At 35.9% G+C, this 21,783-nt stretch overlaps 1 protein-coding gene across 4 annotated transcripts in view; it reads right to left on the reverse strand.

The window, feature by feature from the left end:
* Nucleotides 1-15,411, reverse strand: part of LOC121854276 (bromodomain-containing protein 1-like) — a 93,981-nt gene extending 78,570 nt beyond the window's left edge. For all 4 annotated transcript variants that reach the window (XM_042348832.1, XM_042348833.1, XM_042348831.1 and 1 more), the window contains exons 1-4: nucleotides 15,330-15,411; nucleotides 7,324-7,527; nucleotides 5,967-6,127; nucleotides 455-643 (exon numbers count right to left, since the gene is read on the reverse strand). In XM_042348832.1, coding sequence (XP_042204766.1) covers nucleotides 455-643; nucleotides 5,967-6,127; nucleotides 7,324-7,510 — 537 coding nt within the window. In that variant the 5' untranslated portion in view covers nucleotides 7,511-7,527; nucleotides 15,330-15,411. The remainder of the gene's footprint in view (nucleotides 1-454; nucleotides 644-5,966; nucleotides 6,128-7,323; nucleotides 7,528-15,329) is intronic.
* Between the last annotated feature and the right edge of the window lie 6,372 nt (nucleotides 15,412-21,783).

The raw sequence follows: 21,783 nt of genomic DNA on the forward strand, positions 1-21,783 counted from the left end.
TTTACACAATTAGGAGCTCAGTTGTGCAATGGTATCAGCTTAAATATTCTTTAAGTAAGTTGTATTTTTTTTACCCCTGAAAATGTCTTTGGGTTCTTCCATCTCTTCCAGAAAAGCAAAAAACCATAACCTTCTGTCTACATCATAATGAAGTTCCACTACTGCCAAACATCTAAGTTTGTTTTTATATTTGTAAGTACAATATAACTGATCATCATACTAATCTTTATAAAAATTCAATGAGCAGCCATTGCCTTTGCTGAAATATTCTAGCACCATTGTCTTTAGTGAAAAATTATAGTTTCGTGAACAAATATCAAAGTCTTAAAAAATTCTAAAAAATTATAAATATTCTTCTTTGTAATGCAGATGGCTCAGAAACTGTTACAAGATGAGAAACAAAGTCTACTATAAAGAAGGCTATCATACTGTGAAGGCATTTCCAGTTACATACCTTGGGTGGTTTCTGTAGGGGTGTCTTGGGTAAGGGAGTCTTGGGCAAGGGAGTGTTGGGTACACTGGTTTTAGATGATGGTGCTTTAGATGTTGGAGTCTTGGGCAGAGGCTTTATGGAAGGTGTGCGAGCCTGTTCTTGAGGAGGAGGCTCCTCCACTATAGGGGGCATCGATGCCTCATAATCTTCCTGTAAAAGAGATTACCATTAATTCTGCTTACCTATCAGTCATAACGGGTAGGTACATACTTTTTGATAAAAAAATTTTATTCAGTCAATGGCTCACCAGAATCTATAATTAAAGCTCATCCACTTCTTTCATAGAGAGGTATCCCTCGTTTAACGATGGGATGCATTCCTGAAAACCTAACATTAAGCAAAATTATTGCTAAACCAGGGATAACAAGCAATAATATCTGTGGAGATGACATGTTGCCATTGATACAGGTAATGAAACTATAAAAGTTGTGGAATAGCCATTACAATACACTCTAATATGTGTGGCAACCATATGAGTGGGCTCGTGGAGGCAGTGAACTGAAACTGTGTCACCAACTTGCCACCCAGTTATGTTTTTTTCAACTCATAATTTTCTTCTTTTTTATTTTACTCTGTTACATGCATAAACAATCTTTCATACAAAATGTGCAAAATAAAATAACAATAATCATCCTTTGGTTAAAAGCATAACGGAATAAACATTTCTTCGTACCAGCTGTTATTAATATTTTTCAACACAATTTCAGGTAGATACATGTATTTTTTTTCACTGTCACATGCATACAATTGTTCATATAGAATGGGCCAAAAAATAATAATAATCATAAGGTCAAAAACATAAAGGGTATAAACATTTCTTACATGTGCAGGAGTTAGCACACAGATCTGGGGAGGGAAAAGGGGAAGGGAGAGCGACGGGGGAATCTCAGCTGTTCGCTGTCTCCTGTGTTCTGTGTGTTGTGAAACGATTGCCAAATAGCTACCCAAAATTTGTGCGGTATACACCTGACACAGTTCAGCCAGGCAGTCACCCAGCTGCTGTGCTGTATGCTGTGATGTCATATAGGGGGGCTGGAGAGTTTGCCTGACCACAGTTACAGCTCAGCTCACTGCCTTAATACATATGTTCACTTCCTATACATACACACCCATGTTCTTCATTGTTCTTATTTTATAGTTTAATACAGGTATTATATTTTCTTTAATTCTAAGCTACATTAGAGTATTGTATTGTAATGATTTTCCACAACTTTTACAGTTTCATTACATGTAAGTAACAAAGGCAACATGCCATATCACAGGCCACCTCATCATAGTGAATCAAGCTATCGCTAAACCGAGTTTGGACCTAACATTAAACGAGAAAGCATTCCTGCACTGCAATTCACTGGACCTTTTGGGAGAAATAAGTAAGTGTTACACATACAATAATAGCTACTCAATTTTTCAACGCACTACTTCCATGTAAGATTATGATGATGCCTCTACCAATCATCAAATGCCACTGTCAACTTGAGTATGTGATAGTGCCTCTAACATGATAAACAGTAGGGGGCTCAAAACAGACCCTCAATGGATGCCTACTTTCACCCCAAATTCCTCACCATTTACTCTCACATAATGCCATAACCACTCATACAAGACATTCCTCAGCCCGTAACTTTCTCATTAGCTACCCACTGCACTACTTCACAAGGCACCCAGACATATGTCTTCTGTAAGCCTACGATCACAAAGTACAGGAGGCTGATTACACTCCTAGGCACAGGTACGGTATAAATGACTCAGATAATTAGCATTTAGATATATTTTAATAAATACCTAGGTTATGGCACCAAGTTGACTGCCATCATGTGATAATTCACGTAATTGTACAGTACAGTACACCCTCGCCAACCGTAAATTCCCCATCAGCGGATTATGTGTATTCATAGTTTTCACTCTGAATACCATTTCACCAACCAAGGCATTTAATTTTATGTATCTGCAGATTAGCATGACGTCTTTATCCTTCCACGCAATGTCCCAAGACCCGCCATCACTCTCCACGCTCTCTCAGTGTTGTGATTTCATAGCATGATGACGTACTGTACTACAGATACTGTGTATTCTAGCACTTATTTTGTACTGTAAAACAAAGATTTTGCCCTATGGCCCTTAAGCGTTCTTTGAGTGTTAGTGACAAAGGTGAGAATGGCAAGGAATGTAATGACATCAGAAAAGAAAGTTGAAGTGCTTGATAGACTAGTGCATAGGGAGAGTATAGCATCAGTGGGATATGCTATGGACTTCTGCCCCCTCTTCCTTGTAACAACCACCTCTCCCTCCAAATCATCCTTATCCACAATTGTCATCAATGTAGTGAATGTAAATACCCCTCCACTGTAAAATTTATATTACAACCAGTTTTTAATTCAAATTAAGCTATTTTATTTGTACTTGACTCAAATTTAATTAAATGTACCATACAGGTATTAGTGGAGGAAAAGGCAACACAGTTGCAGACTTTGACGCAGGGCTGTGGAGTCGGAGTCGAGGAGTCGGAGGAAATTTCGGCTTGTGGAGTCGGAGTCGGTAAAATTGTCCAGACTCCGACTCCGACTGAAGCTATTCTGTTCCTAAGAACAAATATATGAACTCAGGCATATTCATTGCAGTGATTCCACTGATCCCACTAATTTTCTTAAATTATTAAAAGAATTTATTTCCATTTTATAAGCATTATTATGAATTTATTGTAGCAGGCACAGTATAGCACTATAATTTTGGACGATAGTCTCTTCTTTACCATTTGAAATTTTGAATTATATCAAATTTTGTTTCGTTGAAAACTGCACAGAGGCTCTCAGCTACAAAACAATTAGCTACAACCTGTTTTTGGTGAGATTAAGGCAAATTTAATTTAATAACTTAATCATGTAAGGTTTATCCATTTTCCTTAATAAGGTATTCATTTCTTTAATGTACATAAATATATAACTTTACTTTAAAAGGAATTGTAGGATCATCATTTAGATCCACATCAGATTATGAGCTTAAACAAAATTCATATGCTGAGATCGAACTTTTAGATATACATGTAAATGGTGTTTTCTAGTTAATATCTTGAATTCTTAATAAATTTATTTTTCTTTTGATTGAAACTTTGAAAGTCAAGCCTATCATCTTTTTGTAGTTCTTAAATATCGTCCAGATCATTAATAAAGCTGTAGCAGTATAGCCACGGTGTTTTACTTTTTACCTATGCAGGTTACAACATACAAATTACAATTAGGATGGTAGAAATAGTTGTTACAAATAGGCCAAGGAGTCGGAGTCGGAAGCATAAAAATTTGAGGAGTCGGAGTCGAAGGTTTTGTCTTCGACTCCACAGCCCTGGTACCTATACTGAAATTTTGAACAAAATCCATTTTTTGGCCGAAAATGACAAAAATTGTAAGTCTAAAGCCTTAAAGGATTTTTGGCCAAAAATACGTTTTCTCTCTGAACTAAAATTTAATGTGCCTAACTATTTAAGTACATCCAGAATAATACACAAGCACCAAGAAATGACCTCGAAAACCCATAAGTGGCGAGTAATTAGCATTGCAAAAGTAATTAAAATATTCTAAAAATCATTTGAACATTTTCTAAAAGCCATTTGAACAAGTTATAATCAAGATATCAAATTTTGGTTAACAGATCCTTAAGCAGCACATTCAGGAGTACCTATACTGAAATTTTGAACAAAATCCATTTTTTGGCCGAAAATGACAAAATTGTAAGTCTATAGCCTTAAAGGATTTTTGGCCAAAAATACGTTTTCTCTCTGAACTAAAATTTAATGTGCCTAACTATTTAAGTACATCCAGAATAATACACAAGCACCAAGAAATGACCTCGAAAACCCATAAGTGGCGAGTAATTAGCATTGCAAAAGTAATTAAAATATTCTAAAAATCATTTGAACATTTTCTAAAAGCCATTTGAACAAGTTATAATCAAGATATCAAATTTTGGTTAACAGATCCTTAAGCAGCACATTCAGGAGTACCTATACTGAAATTTTGAACAAAATCCATTTTTGGCCGAAAATGAAAAAATTGTAAGTCTATAGCCTTAAAGGATTTTTGGCCAAAATACGTTTTCTCTCTGAACTAAAATTTAATGTGCCTAACTATTTAAGTACATCCAGAATAATACACAAGCACCAAGAAATGACCTCGAAAACCCATAAGTGGCGAGTAATTAGCATTGCAAAAGTAATTAAAATATTCTAAAAATCATTTGAACATTTTCTAAAAGCCATTTGAACAAGTTATAATCAAGATATCAAATTTTGGTTAACAGATCCTTAAGCAGCACATTCAGGAGTACCTATCAGGGCTGTGGAGTCGGAGTCGGAGTCGAGGAGTCGGAAATTTCGGCTTGTGGAGTCGGAGTCGGTAAAATTGTCCAGACTCCGACTCCGACTGAAGCTATTCTGTTCCTAAGAACAAATATATGAACTCAGGCATATTCATTGCAGTGATTCCACTGATCCCACTAATTTTCTTAAATTATTAAAAGAATTTATTTCCATTTTATAAGCATTATTATGAATTTATTGTAGCAGGCACAGTATAGCACTATAATTTTGGACGATAGTCTCTTCTTTACCATTTGAAATTTTGAATTATATCAAATTTTGTTTCGTTGAAAACTGCACAGAGGCTCTCAGCTACAAAACAATTAGCTACAACCTGTTTTTGGTGAGATTAAGGCAAATTTAATTTAATAACTTAATCATGTAAGGTTTATCCATTTTCCTTAATAAGGTATTCATTTCTTTAATGTACATAAATATATAACTTTACTTTAAAAGGAATTGTAGGATCATCATTTAGATCCACATCAGATTATGAGCTTAAACAAAATTCATATGCTGAGATCGAACTTTTAGATATACATGTAAATGGTGTTTTCTAGTTAATATCTTGAATTCTTAATAAATTTATTTTTCTTTTGATTGAAACTTTGAAAGTCAAGCCTATCATCTTTTTGTAGTTCTTAAATATCGTCCAGATCATTAATAAAGCAGTATAGCCACGGTGTTTTACTTTTTACCTATGCAGGTTACAACATATAAATTACAATTAGGATGGTAGAAATAGTTGTTACAAATAGGCCAAGGAGTTGGAGTCGGAAGCATAAAAATTTGAGGAGTCGGAGTCGGAGTCGAAGGTTTTGTCTTCGACTCCACAGCCCTGCTTTGACGGGTGTTATCCGTGGCCATGAAACCTAATCCCTTATTTCCCATAAACCATTAGTCTTGCCAACTGCGGATTTACCAACTACAGGTGTTTTGAAGAACCTAACCCCTGCCATTGGCGAGGGACTACTGTATACAATACAGTACAGTAATACATACTTGCACTTAATTTCTGAACACTGTACATACTGTACAGTATATAAAAAAAAAAAACACTGACCCACTCAATACATTCCTGGCATCATATTTAAAACAAAGTATCATAGTATCATCGCAACTTACTTTGGAGAGAATTTCTATTGGGTCGTAGACAGAGAGGCGAGACAGTTTCCCATCTACCTCAAACTCTACGGTCTTCATATCATGAGAGTAAGGTATTGATGGAGGTTCTGGCTCCTGGCTTGCAAGAGGGGATGGTGGCCTCTTCATGTTTTTCTTCCGCGCTAAACAATAAAAATTATCACTCAGTACAACACTTCAAAACCAAACAATTATTCAATACAAAAATAGTTTTGCCACCCTAACTTATAGTCTTAATTTTCTTGAAAAGGTTAAAATGTCCTCATATGTCCATTTTTTATATTCTGCATCAGAAGTAAATCATCACTATACATCTTGGAAAATTCTACTGTACATTATACAATGAACATATTAATATCTTCATGCTAAATTAAATATATATATTGTACAGTGTAGTAGGTAGTAGGCAGCTATCAAACAGGGAGGTGCTACCGCCTGGGAAGATATTGGAAGCATAATGTACTGTACGTATTGTCTATTGGTAAACCCTCCTGCCATATGGCATCCCAAAAATTGTGACCAAGTCCCAAGTTGCTGACCTGACTTTCTGCCTCATTTACACACAATTGCAGGGTTTCAATTGTTTCTCTGAGAACACAACATACATATAATGTTTCCCACTTTTGATTTTTTTTATGGTCCTGTATTAATATTATTACCATCATCATTATTATTATTATACAGGGGGGTATTATTATTTTTATATTATTATTTTTATATACAGTACAGTATTCTTAATATTTTTTTTAATAATAATAATTATTATTATTATTAGTAGTAGTAGTACAGGTAGTACAGTAGTACTGTAGTAGTATTATTATAATATAACCCCCAGGGCCTGATGTGATCCATTGACCTGTGCCCTGGTTGGCTAATCCCGTAAAAAATAAAATAAATATCGTGTGTGTATGTGTGTACTGTATATTTAACAAGATATTTGCTAGAGGACTTTACAACTGATAAAAAGGAAATACCTGTACAGTGTACAGCACTGTACACTAAAGTACTTGGTTACCTTTACAGTAGTTCTTTTAAGGATCATACACGAATTACTTTTAACTACTCATGTACACCCGTCAGGGTAAGTCAGCTCAGACTCATTCCCGTGTCTCAGTTTCACCACTGGGGATGAACTTTTGACCGCAACTTTACACTGAAGTTTACCCACAATAACATATACATAACTTAAGATATTCTAGAATTTTCTAGTTCTCGGTACGAACTGAAATTTTTTATTGTACAGTATCATCAACCATTCACCAATTGCATGTAATTCACCTTTATAGAATTCAATAAATGAAGATTACAAATTCACAATGTGTTAAAATCAGCAACTCACCTGACTTTGGAGTGACCACATTAGGAGGAGGATTTTCATGGTCGTAAGTTGTCATGTGATGCTGCATCCCCGCAAAACTGCGGTAGATCCTGCCACAGGAGGCATGGGGGCACTCGTAAGGAGGCTTGGTCATGCGACAATGGTCCAGGAACTGGTCCATATCGTAACCAAGACCTAGCCGAGGCATGATGGCTTGATCTTAACCTGGGGAAGAGAACATTTTATTCATTAGATATCCAATACAGTACAGTATATCATACAATGTTGCTGTATCTATTATCTAATAACCTGATTACAGTGATCCCTCGGTTAACGAATTACCTTCCATAAGAATCTTCAATTCAGTTAACGAAATTCTTACGAAATCATGTCAACATGTTTTCGCTTGCTCACCAGCTGGAATATTAGTCCGCCAATACAGTAATCGGTTCTAGGGCATAAATTCATTCCCATTTGAGTAAATATCAAGAAGGTTGTACTATTAAATAATTTTCCAAGTTTTATATTAATTTTTGTTTTTCATTTTAACTTATTTAACATAATTGCAGTACGGGAACTAGTTTTTGGTGCGCCATTCAGCCACTTGAGTCACCCACAAAGGCGTCAGTTTGTATCTCTGGTCAGTGGAGGTAACATCTTGCTTGTGGCTCGCTTGAACATAAACTATTTTTACGTTTTTACAGTACAATTATTGGTCATTCTGAAATTTATTTTACATATTGACAATAAATAGTGCAGTGCAGTGATGATTTAAAGAAAATAATCTTGAATTACACCAAGTGAACTTAAAATTTTATGGGTGAAATGACGGCATAAAGCATGGGGTGATTTCTCTTCCACCCCCACTTCTAATTCCCATCATCATCATCATCAACCAGGAACCTTCTACATACACACCTCAAAGTAAGTGTACTTTACTGCATTTATTTTTACTTTGTATGTAATTTTCGGTGAGCTGGAACCAATTACCCAAAATCCCATTGAAACAATGGTTTCGGTTAACGAAATTTTCGGTTAACGAATGACCTTCTGAAACGAATTGTGTTCGTTAACCGAGGGACGACTGTATATGATTGACAGAGCACAGTAATAAACTTTGGTGTATGAAAAAAATCATGAACTTCACACTCATATTCAGAACAATAAACAGGCATTCTTTGAGTTAGCTATGGAAGGGTTATGTTCAATTATACAATTAGAGATGTGTTCCTATGGACAGAGATGTTCCCCCGGAAACATGCTAAAAAACTCCTGGGATTCTTTTTAAGTACAGTAGTATGATACATACTCAGACCTTGGGCATTATGGTCAGTTGACGGATTATGCAACTGGGTTTGTATTTTTTTGTGCAATAAGCTGTAATGTTACTAATGATTAAGGCTGCTGTAGAAACATTCTCTGGTTCATTAAGCAAATCAAGGCATATGTGTTACCTCCACATTCATAATTGGTTCTTTTTCTGTGAAATATTGTGGAGTACAATATTTACTGAAACACCTGAATATTTATACTGTACTGCACAGTAACTTCTCGAGTTTCTTAATGGTTTCACAGTACAGTAGACCCTTGCCATTCGCAAGTTTGCGAGTCACGATTTTGACGATTCGCGGTAAGCAGATGGTGGCTATGGTGGCTAGCTTGCAAGCCTTTTCCCACAGCACAACAAGTCACCCCACGCAGCATCTCGTGTTGTACTCTCAAAACTTTAGTGTTACTGTGTGAGATGGCTCCCACATGACTGCCTAGTGTCAGTGGTAGTGATGCTAATGGAGTGAAATGTAAAAGGCAGAAGTCAGCGATGACCCTGACAAAGAAAGTTTTATTATTAGATAAGTTAAAAGAGGGGATGAGTGCTGCCGCGGCTGGTCAGTTGTTTGGTATAGGTATACAGTACTGCACTAAGGTAATATATGCTGCTATTCGTGGTTTTGCCAATTCGCACCATTTCTTGGAACCTATCCCTTGCAAATGGCAAGGGTCTACTGTATATGTACTTTAAAAAATTCCAGCCTCTCATAATTCGCAATTTTCGTTAACGGTTTTGGAAGAGTCAAGGGAGAGCGGGCAGTGAGCACCGCACAGTTCACTTGTTTTCCACCACATTTGTTTGTATACGGCAACTAGTTTGAATGAGTGAGAGAGTGGAGTCTCCACTCCACTCTGGAGTGGAAACTCCACTTTGGTCGTGGTTTCATGAAGTTAAAAAGCTCACCAAACAACAAACACACATTAAGCACACAAAAGGATTGTTTATACATACCATAATGATAGTGCAGTATACTGTATAGTACTCTCTCTGTTTGGCACACATTTAAACACTTATTATGTCAAGAAATACATATCCACATCATCCTAAAATGTACAGCTGTATACTAGTGTGTCACTTACAGAAGCTTCATGCAGCTGTATAGTTCCTGTCTAAAATGAACAACACACTCCAATTACTGTACCAATATGTAGTGTATGAATTTATATTTCACTTGTTAATTGCATTCCAGACATCTCTGTACTGTATAGGATAAATTGCTTGGATAGAGAAAAAAATTAAAACTGCTGGCGAGTTGTCAAATACGTACAGGTACGTGGAGCAGGATTTGAAAAATGTCATTGGCTTGTATACTGCATAACAATTTTTACTATAAATTATAGATACAGTACAGTATTGTAATGGGTAATTTTCCAGTTTCTACCTAAGACTAAAAATTAAAAGAAATTAAAAGAAATGGAAATAATGGTGTCTTTTTGCGGTTATATTTTGTTTTCATAAATCAGGCTATATTTGTACAGTATTTGATTTTTTTACAAACACTGAAAAATATTTACAAAACAAATTTACAATAAATTTACTTTACAATTAATAAATAATATACTGAGAGAAATACAGTACCTGTATATAACATCCCATAGTCATTCAATTTTAATCCAGGGAAATATACAAATTCTTGTGCGAGATATATGTACACAATACTACAGTACAAAATCATAAAAACATTACAGGATAAACAAATCAATGAGTTAGGCATTTATAAACATTTGTAGCTGGGTAAGCTGTGCACGGTGTAAGGGTCTGACAACTGTCAGGCTCTATAGTAACATAAGTGTGATAAAATTCCTTTAAACCTAAGTTTTGACTTTAAAGGACTTGCTATGAAAAGAACCTAACATCCTCAGTCTGAGTATTAAATCCTTATTAATTTTCACCTTCACTAAACATTCACTTCTTGGAATCTAAATGATTGTTTTCTATAGAGGAGTGAAAAAAGTACAATTTCCCATTAAGAAGGAAATTCCCCAATACTGTACTGTAATCTAATCTTTCAATTTTTTGCCAGATAATGCAGTTCGGGTGATTTTTATGGTGATCACTATAATCTCGCAGACAATTTCAGTATTGATTATGATAAGTTAAGATGTACAGTCTCATTCAAGATTCTTCGAACACTGCTGGAGACAGCTGGCAACTCAGGGCCGCTTGTTTACTATATTACGTAGTATAATATAATATGAAACAACAAAGCCCAACCACTAATTAAGCAACGGGGAACTAAGTAACCAATCACCGATCACTTTTACATTCATTCATAATTTTTACTGCATACTATAGTAAACAAACGGCCTTGAGTTGCCAGCTGTCTCCAGCAGTGCTCGAAGAATCTTGAACGAGACTGTACAGTCCCCCCCCCAAAAGTATCATTAGCCATGGGGTCGACGTGATTCGAGGCTTTCCGAACAATGTTACTCAACCTGTTTCGTAGTTCTACATCCTTGACCTCTGAGCATAAATGAGTATATACAGTGCATACATTAATATAGCTCAATAGATTTCTTGTTATACTGAAGTAATGTATCTAGTCTGCCATACAAGGATGACTCCGTCCTCCAACCCTACCCTCATCTCTAGCTGTTGTTGATAAGGTGACCAGACATATCAACTTATAATTATGCACTGGGGATCATATCAAAGCATTTTGTCTAGTGTGTCAAATCATAGCAATGGAAAATCTAATGCTAATTTTGGGGGGCACTGTACATGAGTGTCCTATATCAAACTACTGTATTCAAATTTAATCAAAATCTAATGCATCTAAATTACTAAGGTTATGATTAATTTCCTGATTATTTATACATTAATGACAAGATTGTTATTATTTGATTATGGCAACAGAATCCTCAGTGCGTAAAGCTTCAATTTGTTACTATTATCATTGCACTATTACAATTACTGTAGTTCAAGACATAGTGATTTCCATTTTCCGAACTTTAACCACGTTTTTTGGTGTTATTCTCTTTTGCCACTTATGAAATTATGGTCCACACAACCCCACTTGTCTTGCGTCATAACTAATTTGTTCCTCATGAAAGTCCAAAACATTGTCAACTCTGCCAATGAGCTCATAGATAACTGACACAATCACAAATTACTTTGGTACTAGCTAAATTATTGGTTATGGCTATTTTGCTGGTCCATTGTTTATGCAACAGAAGTAATGATAAAATAATATTTATTGTATTATCAACCACATATTTAGGAACATAAAAACATAAGAATAGAGGAAACTGCAGCGGGCCTATTGGCCCATACTGGGCAGTCCCATTTACAGCAGATACATGATTGTTGGGTACCTCATAAAACTAACTGAAACAATAGGAAAATTTCAAAGGCCACTCCTACTGAAACTACACACAGTACACAGATATGATCTATCCAAGCGGTGTGTGCCCATTTCGTCACCACATTTTTTACCCATTTCATCACCACATTTTGTTTACCCGTTTCATCACCGCGTTCATTCCCATCACCATTTCAAGGGCTTTGGACCTTCATTATGTATTCACTGAAGCAGTGAAGACGTAATGGCTGGTTTACTATCTTTGTGTACATACTGTTACGGCCCTCCTTTTATCAGAAGCAGTAGATATCTCGTAAGTGTTGTCGAATTACCACTGGCTGCCCCGCCAGTCTCCGGTAATTTCCCAATGATCGGCATCAGTGTACAGTCAAACAACCGGCAGGTAGAGATCCACCAGGTCACAGAAACACACTTGTGCACTGTAGTTCCTCTTTAATAAACACTAATTCTTCACAACACTGTTAACAGGGCAATGTCTACACAGCTTGACTCCACATTTCGAATATACAGTATAGTCGGCACACTACCAGTGTACAATTCCTTAGTCTTCTCACTTTATATTAATCACAACAATTCCACAATACTTGCACAACAAATGTCTTCGAGGCTTACAATAATAAGTAAATTATTCCAAAAAAATTTTGCAATACATTCCAGAAAATTCTTAAATAATTAAAACATCAATATATACACGAAAAATTCACTAAACTTGCCAAAATAACTGTTGCTTGGGATAGAAAATAATCAAAACACCTAGTTTTCAAAACTGTAACACGAAATTATGCCTCGGCATAACAATACATTGGATCATGCAAGCATCTCACTAAGACAATTTATTAAAGAAGAAAATAAAAATTAAAAACGTTATTACTCATGCAAGGCTAAAACGAAACAAAAATAAAAACATTGTTAATACGCCTGCACTTGTTCTGTATTTTGTTTATTTACCATTGTTTAAATCGTTTTGTATTAAATAATTAATATTCATGTACAGGTATAATAATAACACAATAATTCTCGAGTCGTCTATATACATGTGTAATTTACATTCGTGTAAAATAATAACTTAGAATTTGTCACTCTAATACCAGCGACTAACGGTCTGTTAGTGATGACAAACGGATTTGATATTGGTAACGAAATTGATTTTTTGGATGACAAAATGGGTGTTTTTGGTGACGAAATGGGGTGTATACATCCAAGCATGCATGCAGATCAATAAAGAATCTATAAATAATCTAAATATGAAAATTAAACATAAGCACATAAATCTCGTGCACAGCCATGTTTCACTTGCCAAGACCAACACATGGCTTCCCTCAAACCATAAAGCCACCTTTCTGCAACCTTCCCAGGATAAGTCCCAGTCATTGCTAAATCAAAAAAAAAAAAAAATGTGGCATGAAGTAATGCCTTAACAAACTAATCAAGGAACCCAGTGCTCAAACCAGTCGACTTGCTGAGATGCTGACTCAGACTTGGAAGAACCAGTTCTATGTAGATAAACTTAATGAAATGATGTGATAATGCAAAATGTCAATCTTATTTTAATGATAACACTGAGAACTGCAGTAAATTTTATGAACTTCCTTTGAAGCATCACCAGTACAGGGCACAATATTTTGCTCAACATTAGTAGGAAGAGCTTGCACATTAACAATTGTGCTGAGGTAAGCAGATGTAGCAACTGAATCTCAAATGGCTGATTATAATCTATGAACATAAGGTGACAGTCATTGGCTCTAAAGAGCCACCTGCTTCCAATCCACCTTTTTAAGGGAGACAATTGTGAAGGGAGATGAAGACATAAGATTCAGATAGAGGATAGTCTACTGCCCTAGACCCCTATAACAGCTTATACAGGGTATATTAATAAAAACTACCTATGAGTAGTAAAGGGCATTCAGGTTCCTACACTGTGGCTCTTTCCTACTAAAAATCAGGCATACAATATTTTTTTATTTTTTTTTTTTAAATTACCAAATCACTAAAGAAACAAAAGCCAAGCCTGCTTCCCACTTCTTAATAAATCCAGTCATTATTTCCTTGCTCCGACACCAGATTCCCATTCTATGCATAAAAGAAAACATTTCTATGAAAATTCTACAGAAGATAAGCAATTATGATGAACATGAAACTAAACTTCAAAATCACCAGATACAGTAGTACTGTTTAAAAATGCTCTAAAATTAAATAATAATAATTATTTAATAAAAACCTGCATGGATGGATTAATTATTTGATAACTTTCAATTTTAATTTCTCCTTATGTCCCACACTTTTTTCTTACATCGAGGTAATTTTGAAATCCTGTAAAAACACTTTTAGGAAAAAAATGACCGATAACATAATATATATTCAGCTAATTAAAACCAAGAAAAACTTTAATCCTTGTTCTCTGCAAAGGATAAGTTATTTGACATTACTTCTGTTGAAACTAAATCCTCTACATTCCCAGAAGCACAACTGCCAAACATCTGGTACTGGAAACTTTTCACCATTGTTGCCAGCAAAACATTCAGCATCAGCAGCAAGTCTGTTCAGCCAGAATACAAAATATGCTGCCATTTGTTACAAGCATCACATCATTGTTTATCCTATCTGTAACCAGGAGATCAAGTTATAGATTGACCTACAGGGATTGGAAGACCCACAAGAATCAACACCAGATTGATGCCAAATACACAAAGCAACAACACTTTTACACTTGGTGAGTATCACTGACAAACAAATTCAAGATTATTAAGTACCATAAGTGATTACAGTCTAGAGTTAGTCATACTTTATCGACTAAATAAGTTAATCTGGGACGTTTTATAACTTTCACCCCTGAAAGCAATACAAAAAACTTGCTTTACTTGGCCGCCTTCATGATATTCAAATTTCCCAGTATTTCAACACACTTCAAGGGTTAGGCCAACTAAAATTCCAAAGAGGCACACACACACTAACCTAAACTGCGTACTTAGCAATATGATAAGTTAACTCAAGGCAAGCAGGTCCACGTGTTGGTTTTATTCACGGCAAGCAAGCAGAAACCCGAGGAGGTGATGCCATGGACAGGATCATTTTCAAAAAACAATTCCACAAGCACAAGTCGATGTATTATAACTAACAGTCCTGAATACTGCCTTTAATCTGTAGAGTACGTGTGCGTGTGCTGAGCCAACAGTTTTCCCCGCTAGTTGGGAATGAAAGTTCAGGCAGACTCATGATAGCTTTGGCGGCGGGTCCAGGCGATCTGTCACTACACAACCGAGCTTTGGTCTCCTATCTTCATCCATATCACTAACACCTCTCACTTTCTATATTTCTTAACTACTTTCATAACATCTGCCACCTCTATACTATAACGTGCACTGTTAATGGTCTCACCTAATACAGCAATAAAGGAAAATAATCAGGTTTTCAACAGAAGGATCGATCCCAGCTCCGCCACAGGTCCGCCATTGTTCACCAAAACAACTTTTCTCAGCGGCCATCAGCCAATCACAGACGAGCTTCTCTCTCGCGGGTAATACAAACTCCTTCTTCCTTACCATGATTAATGTTTCCTACGGCTCTTATCTAATGTTGCTACTTACACATTGAAAACCGATGTTAACTTTGATATTAAGCATTTCTTACCCCATTAATTATATTATTATTCAGAATTAAATATTTTAAAGCGTAAGTTAATATATTTTTTCATGTCAAGACGAGGTTTGCTTGCAGCAATCATTGAAATTATATAAATTCAGTGTGTCAGTAGTTTCAATATTCATTCAAATTCAAGATTAAGGATATAATTTATGTTTGTAATTAGATTAAAAGGGCACATCGAGGAACTCTAAATTATAAAGGCAACATAGTGTCCATTATTGATTATTTGACTTCCCAATGGATGAGAGATGAAACTTCATTATACTTAATATACATAAATATAATTCTTATATTTTGTATGGCTAGCCATAAGCACATTAAAAATATTCTTCGCAAATCATTACTTTCGAATTCAGGAGTAATTTGAATGTTTGCTTGCAGGTCCGCCATCTGTTGAAAGCAATAATGCGACAGTTCCCGGTGCAACTGCAGGGGAAAAAAGGGTCGCCCCTTTCTCTCTCCCCTCTACTCCCCTTCGGTTCTCACCCCTGCGTCCAGCAGCTTAACCATTATTGGAATTCCATAAATAAAGAGCGCTTGATATGCAAGCAAAGAATGTGATAAATAAATATGAATGGAAAAATTATGCTGGGAGCGACAAATTATAGCCTTGCACAAATTGTGATTTTTGCGAAGAGAAATATTTTTAAATGAAGATATGTGAAAACAAAGACAGTAAAGATGATATTAAGCACTGTGAGAAGACGGAACAGAGGAAATGAAGAGAAAGGAGAAATGAATCTTTGCAGAAGGAATCATAGCAGAAGCGGGTGGGATGAGGTGGAAAAACGGACAAACGGGAGGACAAAACAAAAAATAACTCGAAAAGGTTAAGAAGATTAAAATACAAGAAGGAAACAGCTTGTAAATAAAACAAATATGATTAAAGAAAAGACGGGTTCAAAACCGGTAATCCAGTGCTTGTGACTGGGACACCTGAAGAAGGCATTGATAGAAACAGCGGCAAGAGAGAACGAGGAGAGCATAATAAAGAGTAGATAAGGGTAAAGGGAGGAAGTACCGACCACCACCACTCCGACCGACCGGCTTGGAGAGTAACCACGGCAACCAATGTAGTTATCACGCTACCTAGAGATGGCGCTCATCACAGTTTGTTTTGGTGGATACTCTGTTTAATACAAGTATAGTAACATTATCCTTATTGGAATGTGTCATCATTTTACAGCCACGGTACTTTTGTTTAAGCGTCACCTTTATCGAGTTGTAGGTAGAATCAATTAAAAAATGGAAATCTGAATTAGTAAACGCTCCTAAGTCTGTGGTAATCATGAGACTACAAATGCGAAATTTGGGTCCCTGTGACCCCGGCAACAAGAGTGAGTCACCTCCACTTTGGCGAAACTGGGAGATGGTTGATGGCGGGACTTGCATATGTGGGTTGCAGTGTGCAGTATTGATCCGTTTCGGGAATATGCTCGGGGCGACAGCCGGGCAGTAGGGGGGATCCATAGTAACAGAATCAGCGAACTTTGTAATCAAGAATACCTCTCTCTTTTATATCCTTCCTCTTCCCCATGTGTTATATCAAAGAGTATAATATAATTTATATAAAACAAAATAACATCCTGTGATTTGTGTAATTTATATAGTTTCAAAAGTTCGTGAACTGAGATGGGTAGAGGAATGAAATGTTGAGCCTTGATAATATCCCTTTAAGTTGTGGCTTTAAAATTTGCATTTTAAATTTACAAAAACACCCTCTGGACATAAGGCACAGTTTAATAAAATTCGATTCCCTTAAAAATTAGGTTTTTACAATGATAAACTAAAAACTAATGGCTAATATTTGCTTGTACACTGTATTTAACATTTCTAATTAACTAAAAATTTTAACAATTTCAACATCCCCTGATAAAATTTGGTTCCCGCGGTCCTGAGAGGAACAGGCGAATGCGCAAACGTCCCTCAAAGAGCCAACCATTACAGACCACCACTCCTTAGCGAAGATTACACAAGAAAGAGGAAACCCGCTTGAAAGAGTGTCGATGACAAATAAAATGAGGACAAGAACAGTATCAAAATTGCTGAGCGACATTAGTATACGAGGCGCACAGGACCATCCAAGTAGGTGTGGAGGAGACAGAACATGTTAAATATGGTTAAAAAAACACGACCCGCTATAATTGGGATACTGCGCGACCTTTTAAATTGTTTGAAATTACCCAAAAGGGCAGGGATCTGTCTTTTTTTGGTAGCATATGCAAGTATACTGTATATGCGGCTTTGGGCTTGTTTGATCATTTAAGGTGACAACAAACAATCTACAATACCCGATTTTAAACATTCTTATGAAAAACTAATAAAGATACTTTTTCCTTTAGGACTTTAGGGCTATGTCAAAATTAAGATTACATGAGGCTGTTAGAAAAGTTTTGTGTGATATAATACAAAATGTATGGAGGGAAATCATACCGTTTCAATGTCTACTGAGCCACAAAGGGAACCTACTGTATATTGAACTCTTACGGCTTGAAAAAAATGAGCTCTTCTTTATTTATCTTGATTCTTTTTTCTGTAGCATTGATAGTTTTTCATAATAAATGTTTAGAATTTGGAAGATCATATGTAATCAGTTATATAAACAAACAGGCCCAACACAGCCTATAACAGACTACATCATAAGCTTGGTTTTCAGAATTTCAGGATCCAGCAAGATTCAAGGCTACCTCTACCACTCATTCTGACAAAATATCCCGATTTTATCAACTTCAGGTTACATTTATATGCCCAAATAACTGAAACGAAGTGTGGAATACCAATCACTCACTATGATGAACGATCCTTTCTGATGAATACCCGAACACTAAAATATGAAAACCTAATGCAAGCATGGTGTCCAGATTCGTCTTTACCAGCAATTATGTATTGTTAAAGTGATCCATTAGTCTTGGATAGTCTAAGTGCAATGTAATTCTTTGTTATATTCAACCATAAATTTCCCATTTTTTGAAGATTTATTATTACTGATTAATATCCTAGCCTAAAAAGGGGGACCCTATTTTTAGTGGAAATAAGCATCTGATATAGATATAGCTTTGTTGGCTATTCTTGGTCGAATTGCCTGGTATATTACCAATTTCATTCAAGAAAACGATTATATACTGTCGAGCACGAATGAGTTAGAAATGTAATGCTTTAAAGGCTAAACAGTTTAAAGGTTGAACATTATCTAGAAAACAATGTGGACGGAAATTTATATTACTAAAATTTACGTCCTTAGGATGTTGGTAAAACTGAACTATGCTCCTTGAGTCCGTGTATACTGCATAGGATAAAACGTTTATTAGTGTGACAGAGGTCTTTGTGTTCGTGTGTGGCGACTGGCAAGGCAACACGCTGACTCTCAATGAATTTGCCATCCTTCAAGTGGTTACGGGGGAATTTCTATGCATGTGGAAGGCTTAGAGATTTTATAAAGAGCTCAGTGGGGTTTTGAGTGTCTGGTGGTTACTGATAGGCAGTGATAGCCAAGGCCACCGTCATGTTATTTGAGTAAAGAAAGCTCTCTTAGTGCTTATCGATGCTGGGAACCATTTCCCTCTGATTTGTTCAACTCATATTCTTATTCACCCCACGCAGAGCGGAGGCCCGTTTAGTGGGCACCCTCTTATTAGCTCATTGCAGTGATGAGTTTTCCACGGAGATGACCATTACCCTGTGAGGACGGGAAAAGGGTCACTTCAACTCGCTCGCCTAAAATTTGGTTGGCTTGGATGTTAACCGTATAACGTTGAGTATAATTAAGCTCTTTATTTGAACCTCCTTTATATTTTAGTATAATGCTTGTGGATCTGATGTTATCATCCTCATTACTGTTGTTTTATGGTCATTTTCCATGCCTACTTGAGTTAACCATGGTTACCCGATAGCAACTTTCCCTGTTGCAGTCTCTTACAAGGCCAACTCGAATGTCATTTCTTACGTTTCCCCCCCCATGTCATTCTTGGCATACCCCCTTCTGCACTTGCCGTAGACTCTTGTACCTCTTCACCCAATTGGTCTCATCCATTCTCTCCACATCTAAACCATCTCAGCCTGCCCTTACTTAGAATTCATCAATACACCCAGGTGCCCTCTTAGTTCTCAACAAGGCCTCCTGTCCTTCATTGTCACATTACACATCCACTTCACCATTCTCTGAAGTAAGTTTTAAATCAGCTACGAAAACACATACTGTACTGTACTTAATACTGGCAGTTCACACTACAGTATTTGCACTCCATACAGTATATGCAAATTATAAATTGGTGAACACTTTTCAAGATGAAACAAATTTTTGCCCAAATGAATTTTTTCTCATTATGCAAATTCAAAAGTTGCATCCAATTTACTCCACCAAATAAGAGTTCACTGAGCAGGTACTGTACTGTACTAATCTTTTGTCAACCCAAGGTGTCATTAGGGTAATAGAAAAGTGGACGAGTGGAACAAGTTACCAAACATCATTAGCTCGAATACGCTGGATAGCTTCAAACATAGGTTGTATAGATATATGAGCGATAGGGGTTGGGTGTAAATGGTACTGCCCAGTATGGGCCAGTAGGCCCACTGCTGTTCCCTTCATTCTTATGTTCTTATATCGAATGATTGCAGTTGGTAATTTTGGTCGAGTGAGAACTATGTATAATCTGCTGAGTTCAGCATAATAAATAAGGAATTTTATGTAAAACAAATATTGACAATGCATCCAAAAATTTTTCATTAGTTCTGAAGATCCACTGTAAATACAAGTGAAAAACTTCAGTCATTCTTAAATTAAAACTTATAAAACATAACCAAGTTAGGTACTGTACAATGAATGAGATAGATTTTAATAACTTTATTTATGATATATGCATAGGAGAGAATTTGGCATGGCAAAATGCATGCATATAAATTTATTATTTACATTTTGGAAGTGTTAATTACATATATAAATTGTTACACTGATAGGAAATCTGTTAAAGGCATGAGGCTGGCTAGAAAATTTTAGATATAACCAGCAGCCTATGACCACTTACTTTAACATAAATATTCTTTAACTTACAGTAATATATATGGCATAGCTACCAAAGTTGAGCATAGATAACAGTTACAGGATGTGTTAAGTGTTTAACACATGAGAAAATTGTTGAAATATAGACACTTGAAAGGAATCTGCTAAAGACTAGTGTGATACTTGTAAACATTGGTCAAATACTTTTCTATTAATTCCATCATGTTGTCCCACCTGGTAAAATTTTCATAATATACGTACAAAACTGTACAGTATTTAGACTTCTAAACTGCTGCCCATTTGAAGTTCACATAACTCGACATCACATTCTGAAGGAGTTGACAAATGTCTTCCAAAAGTGAGAGAAGAAAAGGAGGAAAAGTGATACAAAACTTATGTAACATTGACTTGCACTGATAACACCTATTCGTAAAGTGTTTGACGTATCTCACATTCTCCTGAAATATCAAACTGCTTAATCCAGACAAAAGACTGGTAATACAGTCTAGTCTATAAAACAAAATGGGACTAGTCCAAAATCTTCAAGTATCATTTCAAATGACAGTACCGGGTATATCAAGTACTGTACTGTACTGTAATACATACAGTAAACTCGGATCATTATTTGGCAAGTTATCATTAACCCTTTCACTACAGGATGTCACATTTTAGATTTTATTTGGCTGATATCAGATGATCTTATTCAGCAGAGACTCCTCATAGTCAAGGGGTTAAGGATCTTTATTTCTTGGGATAATGGTCTTGTTAAAAGTAAGGAATTAATTACTATAACCCATTTCAAATCTTATTTACTCAAGTGCCAGATCATCTACATTCAACAATGAGAACTGAAAAGTGTTCTTACTCTTACTGCTACCCTGACTAGTTTGTCAGAACAATACTGCTGAATTCACTGCAAAGAAATCTCTACCCTCTTTGTACAAGTAAAAAGGAAAATATTCCTCGTTACAATGGAACAGGGCGTAATAATAATAACTAAATCAACCCATTAAAGATGTTGCTACATAACCCTATCTCAATATTCTATGATAAATCCTTAATAATGATACTTACTGCCACAAAATGTAATATTTATTTTGAAAGAATAACTATGCTTGTCTGCATAAAATAAAAATCTGGTACACTATAATGAAATCACATTGCGATACTGAAAGCAACCATAGTCAGCTA

This window comes from Homarus americanus, unplaced genomic scaffold (assembly GCF_018991925.1).
Source record: "Homarus americanus isolate GMGI-L3 unplaced genomic scaffold, GMGI_Hamer_2.0 scaffold54443, whole genome shotgun sequence".
NCBI lineage: Eukaryota > Metazoa > Arthropoda > Malacostraca > Decapoda > Nephropidae > Homarus > Homarus americanus.